This window comes from Doryrhamphus excisus, linkage group LG5, assembly GCF_037039965.1.
Source record: "Doryrhamphus excisus strain RoL-2023G ecotype Guam linkage group LG5, RoL_Dexc_Guam_v1.1, whole genome shotgun sequence".
NCBI lineage: Eukaryota > Metazoa > Chordata > Actinopteri > Syngnathiformes > Syngnathidae > Doryrhamphus > Doryrhamphus excisus.
This window is the reverse complement of record NC_136361.1, coordinates 23,167,691-23,186,829: the sequence shown is the minus strand read 5'-3', so window position 1 is coordinate 23,186,829 and position 19,139 is coordinate 23,167,691. Positions and strand designations below refer to the sequence as shown.

The following is a 19,139-nucleotide window of genomic DNA, read 5'->3' as shown; positions in this document are numbered from 1 at the left end:
TTGCGGAGCATGTAAGGACAAACACACACAAAACACACTAATTTCCACAAAGTAAATTTCATGAATATTCATAACCGCATAAGTTATTCTTCACTCCAGTGAACAGCAGGCAAACATTTAGCCAGAACGCAGAACGAAGAAGCAGACCCTCTCTCTCTCCTTCTCGTTCTTACCATATAGCTTCTTCTCTCCATCACTCAGCATCACCATCTGCCCGCTCTCCTCCCTCTCCATTTCACTCTACTTCTCCACCTCTCCACGACTTGCTCTCTGCATGGGGGGCCTATTATTTCTGTACCACCTCCACCCCGTTCCCTCCGTCCCGAGGACAGTGACCCACATGGCATGCTTTGATGATTATTCCCATCACAGGCAGACAGCCTCAACCTGCGTGACCTTGTCGTCTCTTAATTACCCTGCTCTGATCGGCGCAGCCTGAGGCGCAGTCTACCTTAATCCTACTCCCTTTCTGACCGACAAATGAGTCCTCAAGTTACCTCCGGCGTGCTTTAGAAAGGCTTAGCATTTTTGATCTCATCATCGTCGGAGATGTTGATTTCTATCTTTTTGTTTTCCACAACGGCGCACCATAACTTCATGCGCCAAATGTTAACAATCTGCACTTCTCTCTCTTTTAAAATGTCACAAAGGTCATCATTTTATATCATCCTCCCAACCAGCCAACTTTCTCCCGACAGAATCCTCGTGTGCCCTCGTACCTGAGAAGGAGATGTTGAATCCCTGCAGAGATATGGAGAAGTCCGAAATGAAGCGGAGCTGCGCTTTGAAGTTGCCATACAGGCCCGCATTAACCGGCGCCGGCCTCTCTGAGCCGGTTAGTCGAGCCAGCGGCTGGGCGAAGCTGCCATTTTCTGTTATCAGAAGATAGTCATGGTGATCCTCCAGGTGGAAGGAGTGGAAAGTAAACTGGACACCTTGAAGGAGAACATAAAGTCCACTGTTATGTGTCGCAAAATCTACAGTGTATAAACATTTTGACATGGCCATACGGAGTATTTGTAGAAATGGAAATCAATTTCCATTCCGAATGAAGTAGGCCCCAAACTTTCCACAGTGGCGTACCCCTTAAGACGGAAGCCATGTAGGTCCTACACTTGCACACTTAAAACACATAACCCACAAAATGAAACATGTTTGATATATTATTAAATATATTGTGTTTTTTGACATAATATTAAAAAATCACCTTGACACCGAACCCAAGGCAAATTTATCTATTAATACCAAGCGGTGACAAAGATCCGCTGAACTGATCTTTATGCTGTTTTGCTGTGATTTGGTTTGCAACCACATGGAAATAATTAGTACAATGCAACTAATCAATGTAATAATTATAAATACTTAGGAAAAGAAACGACACATAACGTCCAGAAAGCAATTATGAAATGAAGTTAGTTAACAGGATTATTACGGATCCAAATAAACATATGAGTACGTGGAGTATGATATTATGCACCAAGCCAAGATGCACAGCAACAAAGAGCTAACATGATAATTGATAACTCATATTAACTCACTAGCAAGATCTCCGTGTATAGACTGGTCATATAGCTCATCTCGTTTCATATTATCTGCATACTGTATTTGTATATAACTCTGGGTAAAACTGTTGATTTTGTTAATACTTGGGTTGTTTCTTTTTCTATATTGTGTACTTTGTACTGCTTAACTGATTCTGTACTCTTGCTGCTGTGCAATGCAAATATCTTATCTTATCTTATCTTATGACTAAAGCTAACCTCTGTGCATTTACGCTCAGCATTAACGTCTGTGAACAATGTTGTGGCGTAGTTTTTTTGTATAGTTATAATTGAAATGTTTATTTTCACAAAAGCTGGTTTTCTCCCTTCCCTGTTGGGAAATGCTATTTTATTGAAACTTAACTATGTTCTACTACTGATTACTTAAGAACGGAAAAAGGTAGAAACAAACTTTTTTTTCTGATGAAAGATGAGAGTTTATCCTTTCATTTGGTGCATACCATGTATACATAGCACGAGGACAACATCTTTGAAAAATCTGTCAAGATCCTAAAATTGGCCACTACAAAATGTCTGGGATTGAATGAGTTATTAATTAATATCGATATAATGTTTTAAAACATTAGGTCTGTTAATCCTTCCAAAAACTAAAACCTAAACAACATTATGCATCAAGGTAAAAAAAAAAAAAATTCTTAGTATGTTGGACCAATTAGCTTATCTTAAGCAATAGCTCCTAAAATTCATGAAAACCAGAATAATCTGCCAAGAGAACAACTGGCTTGCCAAAAACATTGAGATGTCACTGAAATGTCTTGGCAAGTCTTTTCTATTTTTCTCTTGGCAGATTTTAGTATTTATTACTTGAGATAAACTGGCCCAACATGGAAAAAAAAATATTGTATGAGTCCAAATTAAGTATGTTTGATGCTGATTGCTGGTATTTTAATCTTCAGTATGTGCACTGCATACAAATAAACAGATTATGGATGAATGGAAAGACAGATGGGCAGATGGATGTTTGGCTGGCATTAGATTTCTATTATTTCATTAGATTATTAAAATACATTTATACATTTATAACAGATCCTCCACACATCCACCCAGTCAGGAGATCTGGAAGATCTGGGTTTGAATCTCTGTCGGACATCTTTGTGTGGGGTTTGCATGTTCTCATCATTCCTCCGGCCACTCCAGCTTCCTCCCATCGCTTATCCTCACTAGGATAGCGGGTACGCTGGAGCCTATCCCATGTGCCGAGAGGCGGGGTACACCCTGGACTGGCCGCTACCCAACGGCAGGGCACATATAGACAAACATGCTAGGTTAATTGGCGACTAAATTGTCCATAGGTATGAATGCGAGTGTGAATGGTTGTTTGTCTATATGTGCCCTGTGAGGGTACTTTGCTTCTCGCCCAAAGCCATCTGGGATACCCCCACCAACCTAATGAGGCTTAAGCGACATAGAAAAGAAATTAATAAATGAATAAACGTTGATCTATACACCATCGCTTCTTTGGTTGTTTGCTGCTTGATCTAATCTGTCAAAAATGTTTGAGGAGCTAATGAAAGTCTGCACAAGTATCCTTTTGCATACTTGAGTTGGATCAGTCTGACCACTGATGTCTGTCGTCCGCCCCCATCAAGGCATTGCTTCCCAGAGGACAGCCGCATATGAATTGCTTTTCTTTTTAGAAGCAATCATCTCCAACCTGAGGAAACCATGTCATCATGGTGCTAGAATTTGAGTGGCATGGGGCATTTTTTTTTTATTTGTATTTTTTGTGCTGAGCCAAACACAAGAAGAAGGTTAAATTTATTGTATTTATTTTATTTATTTTATTTATTTTATTTATTTATTTATTTTATTTATTTTATTTATTTTATTTATTTTATTTATTTTATTTATTTTATTTATTTTATTTATTAATACATTTATTTATTTTGCAATATTTTTTGTATTTTTTGTGCTGAGCCAAACACAAGAGGAAGGTTACATTTATTATTATTTATTTATTCATTTTATGTATTTTATTTAATTATTTTATTCATATGTATTACTATTATTGTTATTTTTTATTAATTAATACATTTATTTATTTTGCTATAATTTTAAATAAACTTTTAGAAAGTGATCAAGCAATTTTATCTTGACACAGAAGAGAAGAAGATAATTAGGATACGCCGATCGATCGGCCAAAACAACGTGATTGGCACATGCCAATAAACGCCTCACAACGCCGATGACCTCATAGTATCGCAGCATGCAACTCATCTGCGTTTCAGGAAGAGGACATAGTTGTGGCTGATGTTTGTAACCTAACTTCCTAATGGCGATCATGTCAAAATTTACGAGAACATTTTGTGTTCATTGATTTTGCACTAAACTATGGGGAATACATTTGCCGTGACAAGCGGATGCGTGTGTCTATTCCAGGATAGGCAGCGTGCGATCGTGTTTCCGACAAACCTTTTCCATGGCTGACCTCCACAGTCCACGTACAGTTCAAGGAGTTGGGATACAGCTCAGGGTAGCCAGGCGAGAGGATGACACCACCGGGTCCTCTAATATCCCCACCGCATGACGCTGAACAGAAAGGCAGGAAAAGGAATGATAAATGCTGCTGGGGGAAAAAGTAAACTGTAAATGAAGCAATAAATCCCTCACCTGAAGACAAAGGAGCAATTGGGATGAATAATGCATTTGAGTCACATCACATCCTATCCTACTATTTTATGACGACCTGTAATTCTGCCAACACAATGTTTTTTTCGTCTGCCTTGTTTCAAAGCGACCCTCTGTCTGCTCAGACGATAAATCATTCATTGATTCAGCAATTCCATCGTGCAACCCTCCATACAGTCTCCTCATAAATTACCTTAAAGTGAAATGTGGTCAGAAATGCGTACATCCCATTACATTTACAGTCCATGCCTGACACCAGCATATTCGCAGAATTAAAGCGGTTATTGCAGCCATTACCTTAAAGTCATCTTGAATTTAGTCCAGACAAATAAGATTACGTTTCACATTTCAGTCCGTCACCCGGATCGACGACCCGGTAGTGTTTGCTGATGCGATAGAAGTTGTTGTCTAAAAGGTGCGACGCTCATTGCCGCCTTGATGAAATGATGCTCGTGTATGGAGATTATTGACTTATAATTTAATAGCAAAAAAAAAGCCTCTAATCTCATCAAGGGAACTTGAGTTAATTCTCTGCTCTGATTGGCTGGTGAGAGTGCGGAGGTTAATGCTGGATTCATTTGAAGGTTAACTGGTTTAATTGGATATTGTTCCAGCAGGCAATTACTTTTCCATGCAGTCAATGGAACCCCCCCTTAAAAGGTCGTATCACATTACGGCTATCGGGTTTTTGATACGGCACGTATGGGAATTGACAAGTTGGTCCACACGATTCACGTCCGTGCAAGTCCACTTCCAACTCGTTGACAGGTGAATACTTGATTTGTGCCCTGGGAAGTCCTATGGCCCCATATCCATGGGACCCTCGGTAGTGGGAAATGATTGAATGGGTGGGTTTTATGGCTCACCCTGCACTGTGCTTTGAGCGTGTATGTACAGCATGTATACTCTTTGACCCAAACACCCTAAACAGCCAAGTGGCCGGACACCCCCCTCAATATTAGAAGTATAATATTTGGTTGCCATGTAAAAACTTTCAATAAAATGGATGTCAGATGTTTTGAAAGATCACTGGGATGCTGTGGAGCAACTTCCAGTTGCACACTCACACACACACCTCTTGCCGTCACTCCTTTCCCCCCTTGGGCTCTGCAGCAAGCACAACACATCAATGCCTGAATCCTTATCCACCAACAAAATTATATCAAATATTTTATTAATGAGCCAGAATTACATAAAGTCATTAAAAGTGGATGAGTACGCTTGGCAAAGCGTCTATTCCGAGGCCGCATAGGCAGCAGGCCAAGGCATTTGGCACCAGCCCGGCTCACACCTAGGCAAGAAAGGGCTTCAGGACATAAAGTTAATTTACAGGCCGTTGCATACGCAGCATTATATCTCATGCACGATATGGCGCATACTGCCAACTCTTGCATGTAGTTTATTTGTTATACTCCTTCAAATGACTGGTCCGTGACTAAGGGACATCATTTACAGTCTGCACACTGCAACAATATTCACCACATTATCCCCCACGCTTGTGAAATTCCAGCCCTTGGAGATAATATGGGATAACACAACTAGGAGAAACAGCTGAACTTCTTGCTTTGAAGTTGAGATAATCTGTTTTCACGTTTACATGACTCATAACACGCTCTCTAAGTAAGTTATTCACAAAAAGACTAAGTCTAGCTATTGAGGAGAAATATTTGGACAGGCATATGCTTGCTTTCGAGGCTCTGCCCACAGAGAAATATGGAATAATCTTCACTCGCTAAATGTACTGCAAAAAAGGTCAGTAAGGATAATTCATAATGCCGCCTACAGACAACATACTAACTCCTTATTTCTAAAATCACAAATACTTCAAATTGCTGATATAGTTCATCTTCAAACAGCTACAATAATACATAAGGCTAAAAATAACCAATTACCTAAAAATGTCATCCAGTACTTCTCGAGGAGAAATATGATCTCAGGGAAGAACTACATTTGAAACACTTCTATGCTAGGACTACGTTATGCTAGCCATAGCGTTTCAGTATGTGGAATCAAACTATGGAATGGATTGAGTAAGGAAATCAAACAATGCACAACGATGAGCCAATTGAAGAAACAATACAAGCAGTTGATGTTTGCTAAATACAAGGATGAAGAGTCTTGAACCAGTCATGATGTGCTATATATATATCACTATATTGATACTTACTATGGTACCCATTATGGCATTGGATGCTCATATCACCGAGTACTTCAGTACGAGGTACATTATTTAAAAAAAAACGAAAAAAAAAACTTAAACTGTATTATGGAAAGCAGGAAGTGAACAAATGTAACAGTTACTGATTGTAAAAGTACCAGATGGAGGGGTAGGATTTAATAAGTTTTGCTTCTTCCTACTCCTTTCGGACATGTGGAACTGTGAACTGATTATGGGATGCACTCAACTGTAATCTGATGCATGTTCAAATGAAATAAAACCATTACCATTACCATTACCATTACCATTACCATTACCATTACAGTCAGACACACTGTGGCTACCAAAAGTAACTTTCAGCCTTGTTTCAGTTTAGTGTGATACTTTCTACTCGATTTCCCATGCAAAGTTCCAAAAACATCCAATCCAAACACGGTCTTTGGTCACAGGTACATTTCTGAACTGTGCTTGTTTTGGCTTGATTAAGAGAGTTTTGCCAATAAAACTACAAACTATAAAACTATGAGTGAGACGATTTACATTAGCCATGAGATAATTGTACAATGACCTTGTAGAATTGGTGCATGATGCGTAATGTTGGCGGGCATACCGTCACAAGTGGGCAGCGGGTGGCTCCAGAAGTGGTTCTTCTCACAAACCAGAGGTTCCTCATGACTTAGTCGATATCCTGGATCACATTGGAAGGACATTGTGGAGCCGATGGACAGGTCATGGCTGAGCCGAACACCATTGACCGGGATACCAGGATCCATGCAGGAGTACGTGTCCACCGTAACAACTAAAAAAATACATAAAAAGGACTTATTTAGGACTATTTATAAATACACAAATCTACACTGGTTTATTTAAATAAATGAATATGACAGTTGATCTGCAGAAGCATACTGAATCAGTGAACAGAATTAGCGATCCTATATTTTCCCAATCTGTAAAATAAAAAGTGCTGAGCTTTGATGTCGCTTCAGCATCAAAACTAAAAGATATGCATAATACAGGAAGCAGGTTAAGTTTTTCAAAGCACCTCCACTTTGCCTTTCATATCGACTCTCGCGTTTAAAAATGCATGCTTTTGTGAAAAGGTGAAGACAATATGACATGACGAGCAGAACACACACCAAAAAGCACAACGACATTCTGTTGTTTGTGTGTTTGTCAGGCAGCCGAACCATTTGGGAGATACGGAACACACAACTATTAGAGTCTATGAACAAAGTGTGTCATTACTTCCTTTTGCTTTTTGTATATTAAAAAAAGATTGTGGCTATCACTAAGCTATCGCTTTCTGTAGTCAGCTGGGGAAGCTAAAAAAGGAACTTTTCAGCAATGCTATTTTTGTTATCCCAAGTGTTTTGTTTTCTCTAAGGTAAGACGTTTCAGATTGCAGACAATTTTGACTGATTTTTACATCAGTGTCCTAAACATGCATCGAGAGTCTGTGACCTTACATACATTATATACAGTGAAACCTTGGTTAGCATGTATGCTAACCAAGGTTTCATTTTCATCAGTTTTTCTTTTCACAAATCTTTACACCAAAATTATGCCTCGGTTCGGGTACATTTCCCCGGGTGTGTACAATGTTTTATGGGTTTATACATTTGCATGCATTAACAGATACAATCAGGCTGAACGGCGGTCGAGTGGTTAGCGCGCAGACCTCACAGCTAGGAGACCTGTGTTCAATCCCACCCTCGGCCATCTCTGAACGGAGAGTTTAACAAACTAAAGAATTGCAACACCACGTCTTGACTGACCGAACAAAATCAGTTCGATTTAAAAACGGATTCTTGACCAGATCGCTCGATCTTTGAAGTTTATGTACAAATAAGTCAGTGATATATAAATTCTGGTGTTAACTTTTGGATCCACACAAGCCATTTTAGTTGTAAGGTTTGAAACCTTTTATTTACAGCTACGTTGGGAATGAATGCAGCTGGTCAGTTTAATTCGACAGCGTTCGACGGAAGTCTGTTTTGTGCAAGCCATTTTACAAATGCATGAGGCAAGGTCTCCTCGAAGCATTCCAGCAGTAACATATGACCTAAATTGCAATAGAACTAATATGATTTTACTGTTATTGCTTTGCAGTGGCCTCGTGAAAAAAAGAGCAATGCACTTGAAAATGAAACATAATAAGACAGACATTTGTGGTCTGATCTCAGTCAATAGTGCTAACATAACAACAAACTCTGTTTTATGAATCACATCTGTGTGACGAGGGTAATTGTGATATTGCAAGCAATCTTGAAATTGATCATTCCCTGTCCAGACAATTTGATTTCTTTCAAGCACTCTAAGTCAATGCATAATGGTGTGGAAAGAAAAGCACTGCTTCCAACAAACATTCCCTGAGAATAGAAACGCTCTACCCGTGCTTTAGCGGCAAAGAGTACTCAATTACCAAAATCTGCAAGGATAGATTCTTCATCTCAAAGGAAAACTGCACTTTTGTAAGATTTTTGCCCATCTTTCACAGACCGTATGTGATGTGTTTCGCTTGTATGTGCAATCGAGATAGCCGCCTCGTGTTGGCAGTTGTTCACCAACAATGCAGGTAATGGGGATTCGCTTATTTGGCCTATAAGCCTTTTAAAAACAAGCGTCCAAGGTGTTCCATTTGCATGCTGTTACCAGTATATGTATTAACTAAGCTATAACAACATTGTTATTGGAGGTGCTAACGCTAAGGAACTACTTTTCTGGCTTAGTGACACAGCGCCTACTATATTGGCTGTGTATATATCTGTGATATCAATCGCTATGTATTCCATGTATCAGAATCTATAACGTTGTGACCTACTCCATGGACAGTTCTTCCCGCCCCGCTGACCTGGGTCTTACTTTCCAGTTGATTTGACTTAGGTGGGAAAAAATGTTTCTCCCACTGCAGGGTTTGGTAGCGCTAATAATTCTTTGTCTCTTGGAGCAGCGTCCTCCTGGTCTGATGCCTTTCCATAGGTGATAACAGAGTGCAGCAGAAACACTAGATTTACGTCTGCGTGGCTTTGTGAGAAGCCACAATAACATCATCCAGTCATGACGGTACCGACTCTCATGGCACCCGTCTGCTTCTGAAACCTGCAGCTCATCCTCCGGAACTCAGACTCAAAACTGTATTGTTCGAGATCCTCACTGGTCTCACCAAGGTTAGGGGGAGCAAACAGTGGATCTACGCTGTTATTGTTGGTGGAAGTAGCATTCCTTGCTCGGTGCTATGTATGTGCTGTGGGAAATCAATGCACCCAAGAAAGAAGTTCTGGTATGCTTCACATACCGAAATACTGCGAGTATTACATGTTGGCATGTTATTACATGTTCACGGCATCAATATAAAACCTTCTTAGAGGCTTTTAGTAGGGCTGTCAATACGAGGAGGTAACAGGAATGGCCAAAGAAAAGGGCATCTTGAATGGTTAAGTTTGGCTTCAAGGTCCTGGATGGATCTCTCAGCAAGACCAAAGGTATTTGTATCTTCTGTTACTCTGAGCTGTGTTATCACGGAGTACACGGAGTCTGGAATCAAAGAACCGTGATAAACGAGGGAATGTGGAATCTTCAAGCAAAGGTAATGGTAATGGTAATGGTTTTATTTCATTTGAACATGCATCAGATTACAATTGAATGCATCCCATAATCAGTTCCCAGTTCCACATGTCCAAAAGGAGGAGGAAGAAGCAAAGCTTATTAAATCCTACCCCTCCATCTGGTACTTTTACAATCACTAACTGTTACATTTGTTCACTTCCTGCCCTTCTGATATAATTTATTTAATTTTTTTTGTATTTATTTTGTTTGATTCCACATACTGAAATGCTATGGCTTTTTAAAGTAGTCCTAGCATATAAGTGTTTCACATTTAGTTCTTCCGTGAGATCATATTTCTCCTCTCTTGTAGAGAAGTATTGGATGACATTTTTAGCTAATTGGTTATTTTTAGCCTTATGCAATATTTTAGCTGCTTGAAGATGAACTAAATCAGCAAATTTAAGTACAGTAAAGTCTCGTTATATCGATATCGGTTATAACGAATCACTGCTTATTACGATACTATTTTCATTTCCCGGCAAATTTCTAGTCTTTTATGATATAATTAGTTCCGTTAGTATGATACCCGGTTATTATGATAATCCGGTTACTACGATGCCCTTTTCATCTCCCGCCAGCCAATTTGGTCTGCTTATATCGATACAAAAGCAGCTTAAATCAATCTTTGCTTAAGGATTTCAATACCAAAAAAGAACACGGCGAACAGCTGCTTCCAGTCAACTTTATTTTTCACACTTCCACCACCAGAGCACAGCACACACACCGATTCCCGCACTTCCTGGTTCACAGGTCATGCTCAACCCGCCCCACATAGCTGGCCAAACACATGCCTGCAACAGAAGAACCAACTGACATAGCATACACACCTATTCCAACGAAGACACAATACATGTATTTAATTGTGTTGTATTCAGATATCTTTTTATCGCTTGCAATAATCACTGTTTTTCATATGTACATGCTGGCGTTCGGATCGGATATATGGATATCCGGATATCCATATATCCGGATATATGGATAGTCCGGTTATATCGATATTTCTTCCGACTCCCGACAATATCGATATAACGAGACTTTACTGTATTTGTGATTTTAGAAATAAGGAGTTAGTATGTTCTCTATAGGCGGCATTATGAATTATGCCTACTGACCTTTTTTGCAGTACACTTAGCAAGTGAAGATTGCTTTTATAGTTATAAGTATGTCTTCCTTTTCTCCGTCTACCACCGTTTTTTGTCATATTACCCTACTGAGTCTGGAACTTGCACATACTTTTCCATGAACATGTGAAGAGGGCCTTTTTATGTAAGGCTTGACTTCAAATCAAATGATTATACGAGGGTGCGCTGAGAAGTTCAAAGGCTGACTAAGAAGGAGTTATGCCACAGCAATGAAAATTGGTATGCGCGCATTAAATTCAACCTTTTCTGATACTAACTGCATGGTTTCCTTTCAGATAAACCCACATTAAATCAATAATTCAGGACTCTGAAAAGCACTTCTAAAGACATTTCATAAAAATGTCTTCAATGTGGCACTATTGCTAACTTATCAAATATCTCCAGAAACAAGGTTTAGCCCACCAAGTTGGGGGATGATGCTTCAGCTTTATCAACCGTGGAAACGTGGACGACCGAATTCAAGACAGGTAAAGAGTCCCGAAGACGACCCAGTCACAGCCGCCAACCAAGACAACATGAGGTGTGTTCACGACACGCTAATGGATGACAGACCGTTAACTGTTAATAGGAGAGATAATGCTGTAGGCATCTCCCGGGAATGTTTAGACAACATTCCATCCAACTAACTTGGGATGTCAAAGGTTTCTGCTCCGTGGGTGCCTCAGTGTTCTTCTACAGAAGTCTGTGGAAGCAATGGCCGGTAGATCTAAACTAAACCTTTAGTCCACCATGGAATCCACTAGTCTCTCACCTTCATAGAAGATCTTGAAGCCACTGTTCGATCTACTGTTGTCAGTCGTGAACAGCAAATACAGGAAGTTGCTGGTGCTAAACAGGAACTGAGGAACCTGGGTCCCATTGAACGAGCCAATCAGAGGTGAAAGCAGGTTTGGGCCGTCATGCACCTCCAGGAAGTCATAGCTGAGTTCAGTCTGAAACCTTGAAAATAAAAGAACGATGAATAGAAAATTAATGCATATCATTTTCTCATATTGTTTACTTATTTCACAACCCACAGATGGTTTCACCCAGGCCGTTCGTTAGAGGTCCTTCAGCACAGAGTATTCCATTTGTATTTGTTATATAGATGTTGTGTGAGTGTGTACATGTATTTACAGTGTGCAATGCATTTAATGATACACACCTGTCAAAACTGATCTTGATGGAGCGTCCTGGCTCTGCTTCAATGACCCACTCACAACTGAGAGAGTCTTTGTAGTAGCCGGGCCACCCTGGAGACAAGATGACTCCAGAAGGACCTGAGTAATGACCTCCGCAAGGGGCTGGTTGAGGGGAAGAATATTTAAGTGGGATGGACACGGAAGTTAAACATGTAAACAGGTAAAGGTAATTTGGTAGGGTGTGGCACAAGACAGTGAATTAAGTGAATTAAGACAATCTGAGTCACTATAGTGTTGCTACATAATAATAATAATTGCATATAGAATAAATAAAATAATGGCGCACATAATTATTATGATTATTGTGCTTGTATACCTTCACATTTTGGAATGAGACCGCTCCACATCACCTTGCCTTCCTCTAAATGGCACGTGATGGTGTCGGCCCCCTGCGTCTTGATGAAGCCCTCCTCACAGACCACCGAGATGGAGCTGCCCAGTTGGAAACTGTCCCCGAAGCGCCTGGCATTCAGTGGTATGCCAGGGTCAGGGCACTCATTACGTCCGAAAGCTTGTAATGAGTAAAAAGACAGCACGATGTGGTGACAAGCGCTCTCGTTTTCATGACAAATGGCTTCTTTGAGGTGTGTAGAGATAAGGTAAATAGATGTCGCTGTCTGTAGGACAGCGAGGAACCTAAAACAGCTTGTTCTCCGTACACCTAGCGTCGACAATATCCGCTACTTCTTGTCTCTTTGCCAGGAGATAGAAAATATTTTGTCAATGAGCCATAAAAGCTGAGCACAGTATGTTGATTTTTTTACTCATTCCCTGCGCTTGGATGGGCTTTGTGGAGTTTTATTTGACTTATAGGGACCTATTTTGCTTTTTACACTTCAGAAATGCATCATCTCAGTTTATAAACTCCTATAAAGTTGGCGGCACAAACCGGAAGTCTTTCCGTGCACTCGGCAGTGGGCAAAATCGCCATTTATTATCAAGACCTATATCGTTTCTGATCACACAACGGAGCACAGCAGAATGGGCATGCCTGGAGGCGGGGCCTGGGTTTTCTTTAAAACAGATCGTTTTTGTGGGAAGCACGAAATCCAAACAAATACAGCTGAATAGGTGCGGATTTATTGCACTACTGTAAATATTACTGTTATTATATCTTGTCACATTCATACGGTTCATACTGTTTATAATCTGTATAATCTGCAATAGCCATACTATGGTCATATAGTCATATATAGTCATATCCCTGTATATGTATATTCACACTGTATAATAGTCATAGCCTGTTATAGTTTGTACATATATCTGTCAATTTACAGCTCTATTCTATTTCTTCATTTATTTACTAATAAGGTATTTATAAATTTGCACTTCTGGTTGGATGCATTTTGTTGTCCTTTACCAGCAATAACAATAAAGTTGAATCTAATCTAATCTAATCTAATCTACATCTAATTCTGGACTAAGGCTTTTTGTGCTGGTTATTGCGTGTAGCTGCTCTATAGGAGTCCACCACTCAATACAAAAGGCTGGAAAATGAGTATAATAGGTCCCCTTTTATAGACCCACCATTATGTTCATCCACAAAGACACTTGACATCCTTACCAGAGGCATGCCCAGTAATTCCTGATCATTTTAAGCCAACTCCTCAAGTGGCCACTTACTGCTGTAGGTGATGTTGAAGCCCCGCCCTGACATGGAGTGATCTGCCTGAAACTCCAGCTGCAGGATGTTACTGTTGGACGTCAGGTGGGAGGGGACTTCCGCCCCAGAGAAACGCCCCAAAATTGTAGCTCCCGATTGGTCGCCATCTTTAATTGTGAGGAAGTCGTAGGGCGGTTCAAGGTCAAAGTCATTGAAGGCCAAGTGGATTCGGGAACCGGCCTCCGAGATGATCAACCATACACAGTTGAGGTTGTTGCCGTAGCCTTCTGGATAGTCTGGAGACAACACGGTCCCCATGGGAGCCGTGAAGTTGGAAAAACAGGGAACTGCGTGGGAAAGACATGACAAATATGAACATGTATTTAAAAAAAATAAAAAAGAAATATCCCAAGCGAGACAATTTGTTTTTACAGGAACAACATGACTGTCCACGTCCATTCTACATTCTGCCAGGCCAAGCTCTGAACAAAACATCGTTGGCTTGGTATGACTAGTTGCAGGAGAAACTACTGCTCCCTGGGGTCCTGAGGCAATGGAGAAACATGAGGCTTTAAGGGGGCTGCAGCAATAAGAACTGCTGTGCAGAAATCCAGTGTAGACAGAAATCACGATGAGCGTGGGGTTATGCACAGTGTCCCAACGGACACTGTTAACTACAAGTCACAAGACTCCGTTTTTGTTGCGAAATCAGGGGTAGGCACAGCACAGTGAAACGAGACACCCACGATGTTTACGATGCACGTGTACTGAGTATTTGCACTACTCCTCTTCCCCCCCCTCTACTTAACAAAGCAGCCATATAGCATCAATTTGCCCTTTGACATTCAGTGAATTGGCGTTTCCACACAAAGCACAGCACAGCCATTTCACAGCATTGTAATTAATCCTCCAATAGCTTGGTGTCATTGTGAACTTTCCAAGCACATAAGTAATTGCTTAATTTTCCGCCGTGAGAAAAAAAAAAAAAAAAAAAAGCACGTTGGACTCACATATGCAGATGGGGATGTTTGCAGACCACTGATTGTTGTTCTGGCAGGTTATCATCCTCTCCCCAATGAGCTCAAATCCAAACTGGCACTCAAAGCGCAAAACGTCTCCATTTAAAAAACCACTTCCCTCCTGGTAGCCATAAAGTGGTGTACCAGGATCGCCGCAACTCTCTTTGTCAATTTCTGTGAGTGAAGGGCAGAAATGGAAATACAGTATGAGAACTGGAGATGAAAAGTAGAAGGTTAAGGCAAGCCAAGTACAGTCAATAGAGGCGTATTCAATATGTTCTATTAACAGGATCAGTAAATCCAGTCAAGGAATGGGAGCCGGCCAGACAAACGGGAAGGCGGGAAAAGTGACCGACTGCTTTACTGATGGAGACAAGCATTGATCGCAGCCGTGCATACAGATGGCGGCCCCAACGCTAAACTCTTTGTACCTTTATAGTTGATCTTGAAGCCGATTGATCCCACGCTTTCATCAGATTGGAGATGAAGCCACATCTGATGGGACATGCTGACGATCAGGTCTGGCACGAAGCTCCCCGTTAGTCTACGGAAACAAAACACAAACGTTTCCACAACCGAGCCTTACATCTTATAGATAATTGCACTATACGCATTCTTATTTAAATAATGTATATTTTATCAGTGAATAATAATTTTAGATTATTGTTATAGCTGTGTTTTTATTTAAACAATGTACTGTATTTTCCGGACTGTAAGCCAAAAATTCAGAATGAAAAAGAAAAAAACATCTAAGCCACCATTTTGGGGGAAATTTAATGAATTCATTTTGAAAGGCAAGTTATAGTAATAATAATAAAATGGAGAACAACAATCTAAATACGTGACTATGTGGTATGTTGACATAAGATAAGAACAGTTACTCAGACTACTATTTTACCTGCAGCCTGTAATCTGCAGAATATAATATGATGTAAGACAGGGGTGGGCAAACTACGGCCCGGGGGCCACATGTGGTCCACCAAGCTTTTGAATCCGGCCCGCCAGTTGCTTTCTAAGTATATCAACTTTTAACATACAAACTTGCAACAAGACTTGCAAGTCGGATGTCTTATTTATTTAAAAAACAAAAAACAAAAAAAAACTGTAAAATTAAATTACATAGTTTGATGTGGTATGATGTTTAAAGTGCTCCTGAAAAAAAACAAAATAAAAATAAAATAAATATAAATTAAAAATTTAATTAGACAGATACTTCAAGGAAAATATATTTTATATATTTTCTGCCCCCCCCCTTCAGTGGTACAGGAAAATAGGAGATACTGGCACACAAACCGAGAGCGTCCTGTTGTTGCTGCCAATGTCAAAAAAACACCTAAGTCGCTTAGGAGTGTAACTCACATGACCGGCCAAGCGTTATAAAAAAAGTGTGGCTTATAGGCCGGAAAATATGTTATATTGTACTAATCCTTAATAAAAGAAATGACAAAATAAAGCTACTGAAGTCATGTGAGTGATACTTACACTTGTATTATAGTTTTGGAATCTCCTACTTCCGCTCCGTCTCCAATTGTAAGAGAATCATAGCCAATCTCCAAGTCAAACTCTTCAAAGTTGATCTGAATAACCTGGAATGAAAGTCGAAATTAATACATTACACCAGGAAAACACTTTACTTCAGAGGCTGACTTCACTGTTCCATTAAATGTGCTCCCTGAAGGGAAATGGTTGTATATGTTGTGTTTCATGTATTACACGTAAACGTAAATAACCAATCAATGCTGGTGCACCCTGAGCAGTGTTTTGTTTTTTTTTTTTTTGGATGTGATTACTTTGTTTTGTCTGCATATTTACTGGTCAGTTAGCTAAGGTGACTAAACCACCAAGGAGGTATCTTTGCATAACAGGAAATACATGTAGCAAACAACCTACAAGACGCCATCCACGGATTAGGCCTGCACATTACTGCTTCCCCGTCTTTTTAATTAAGACTGATCATACATGAAGTGACACGAAAAGATTTGCGCATCTTATTGACCATTTAGGACTAGGACTACGTTATGCTAGCCATAGCATTTCAGTATGTGGAATCAAACTATGGAATGGATTGAGTAAGGAAATCAAACAATGCACAACGATGAGCCAATTCAAGAAACAATACAAGCAGTTGATGTTTGCTAAATACAAGGATGAAGAGTCTTGAACCAGTCATGATGTGCTATATATAGCACTATATTGACACTTACTATGGTACCCATTATGGTATTGGATGCTCATATCACCGAGTACTTCGGTACTTAAAAAAAAAAAACTTAAACTGTATTATGGAAAGCAGGAAGTGAACAAATGTAACAGTTACTGATTGTAAAAGTACCAGATGGAGGGGTAGGATTTAATAAGCTTTGCTTCTTCCTACTCCTTTTGGACATGTGGAACTGGGAACTGATCATGGGATGCACTCAATTGTAATCTGATGCATGTTCAAATGAAATAAAACCATTACCATTACCATTACCATTACCATTTATTTTGTATTCATTACAAAGATTTATGTTAGCATATACTGGCTGAGGGAGTGTGTTTGTGGAGACCGATAACTGTGTTTGTTGGCAAGAAAAGCTAATGAATGCAAGTAACATGTTTAATCTGAAAAAGCTATAAAACGCTAAATTTAGCTAGCTGCATTATTGAGGCTTTGTTTTAGCAAAGACTCCAGTTGTAAAACTCGCATCAACAATAGCGGAAGGCAAACATGGAAGCCAAATCACATCTAATCACATTAGCCTTTGACGTGCATGCCAATGCTGCACACACGCGCTGTCAAACATGCATGCAGACACACCGCCGAAAACAAAAGACAACAAACATCCTTCCGAGCGGCGGGGCGCCCATGACGGCGTTTGGGAGCTACCAGTTGATGGCGAATGGAGTGCGGGTCAATCGCATGCGTTACCCACGTCATAAATATCACTTTGTAGATGTCATATGACATCAGTCAGCTGCCATAAGTATGTTTTGAAAGGTTTCTCCAGAGAGACACGCAAATGCAAATTGCATTTTTAGTACCGTGATCGTGGATAAACTGTTGCGGGAGTAGGCTGGAGCCTATCCCAGCAAAATGTGGGTTACATCCTGGAATGGTCGACAGCCACATGTGCTAGCTACAAAAGATTTTCAACACGTAAGACAAAAATGGAGTCGGCACGGTGGGCAAGTGGTTAGCGCGCAGACCTCACAGCTAGGAGACCAGGGTTCAATTCCACCCTCGGCCATCTCTGTGTGGAGTTTGCATGTCCTCCACGTGCATGCGTGGGTTTTCTCCGGGTACTCCGGTTTCCTCCCACATTCCAAAAACATGCTAGGTTAATTAGCGACTCCAAATTGTCCATAGGTATGAATGTGAGTGTGAATGGTTGTTTGTCTATAAGTGCCCTGTGATTGGCTGGCCACCAGTCCAGGGTGTACCCCGCCTCTCGCCCAAAGACAACTGGGAGGAAAAGCGGTAGAAAATGAATGAATGAAGACAAAAATGGAGCACACCAAGACAGCTGGGATAGGCTCCAGCATACCCGTGACCCTTGTCAGGATAAGTGGCATAGAAAACGGATAGAGGGATGGATATTACAATCCAATATCAACAAATATTAACGGTAGAATTGAACGGAATCGTGTCATCGGTACTCTTGATGCCCGGTTCTGGCCTCTGCAGGTCCTTCAGTGGCAAACTGGTAGGACTGCTTGTTTGTATTGTGGATTGCATTGTGGATCAAAGGATTGAGGATCGCTTCTCAAGAGTGAAGGTCCTTAATCAACGGTTACCCCAGAGGCTCAACGAACTCTTACTCAGCTACTAAAAAAAAAACAACAAAAAAGTCATTTTACAATATATAATCTCATTGAAAAATTTGTGGGTTTTGCTTCATTCACACCAATTCGAACTCTCTCAAGAACCGTTTCTCCTGCATAGTCCGATATCACATACAGAGCCTTAGAACTGCTTCAGTTTTATTTCCATAAAGTCAATGAAACAGCTTTTCTTATAAAAGCTTCATTATGTCAGCCTACCATTTGTGATGAAAATATGTTGATGTGCTCCATGTTATGAATATTAATATGACATCTGTTGGTGATACACGTATGATGACCAACGGCTCATCCCAATCAGGCCCTCTCTCTAGCCATGGGGGGGTGAAAGTCTGCAAAACATCCATTCATAACCGTCCCCTCACAATGCAGACATAAGCGTAATTAGCATGATAACTTTCTTCTGGATCAACTTTCT

General features: G+C 40.3%; 1 protein-coding gene across 3 annotated transcripts in view; it reads right to left on the bottom strand.

Moving 5' to 3' along the window:
* The window catches only part of LOC131105461 (CUB and sushi domain-containing protein 3-like), a 234,974-nt gene that overhangs the window by 151,018 nt on the left and 64,817 nt on the right, over positions 1-19,139 (bottom strand). For all 3 annotated transcript variants that reach the window (XM_058053596.2, XM_058053597.2, XM_058053598.2), the window contains exons 11-20: positions 16,382-16,485; positions 15,331-15,443; positions 14,891-15,073; positions 13,901-14,227; positions 12,594-12,788; positions 12,241-12,379; positions 11,848-12,035; positions 6,959-7,147; positions 3,975-4,091; positions 720-935 (exon numbers count right to left, since the gene is read on the bottom strand). In XM_058053596.2, the coding sequence (XP_057909579.2) occupies positions 720-935; positions 3,975-4,091; positions 6,959-7,147; positions 11,848-12,035; positions 12,241-12,379; positions 12,594-12,788; positions 13,901-14,227; positions 14,891-15,073; positions 15,331-15,443; positions 16,382-16,485 (1,771 nt within the window). The remainder of the gene's footprint in view (positions 1-719; positions 936-3,974; positions 4,092-6,958; positions 7,148-11,847; positions 12,036-12,240; positions 12,380-12,593; positions 12,789-13,900; positions 14,228-14,890; positions 15,074-15,330; positions 15,444-16,381; positions 16,486-19,139) is intronic.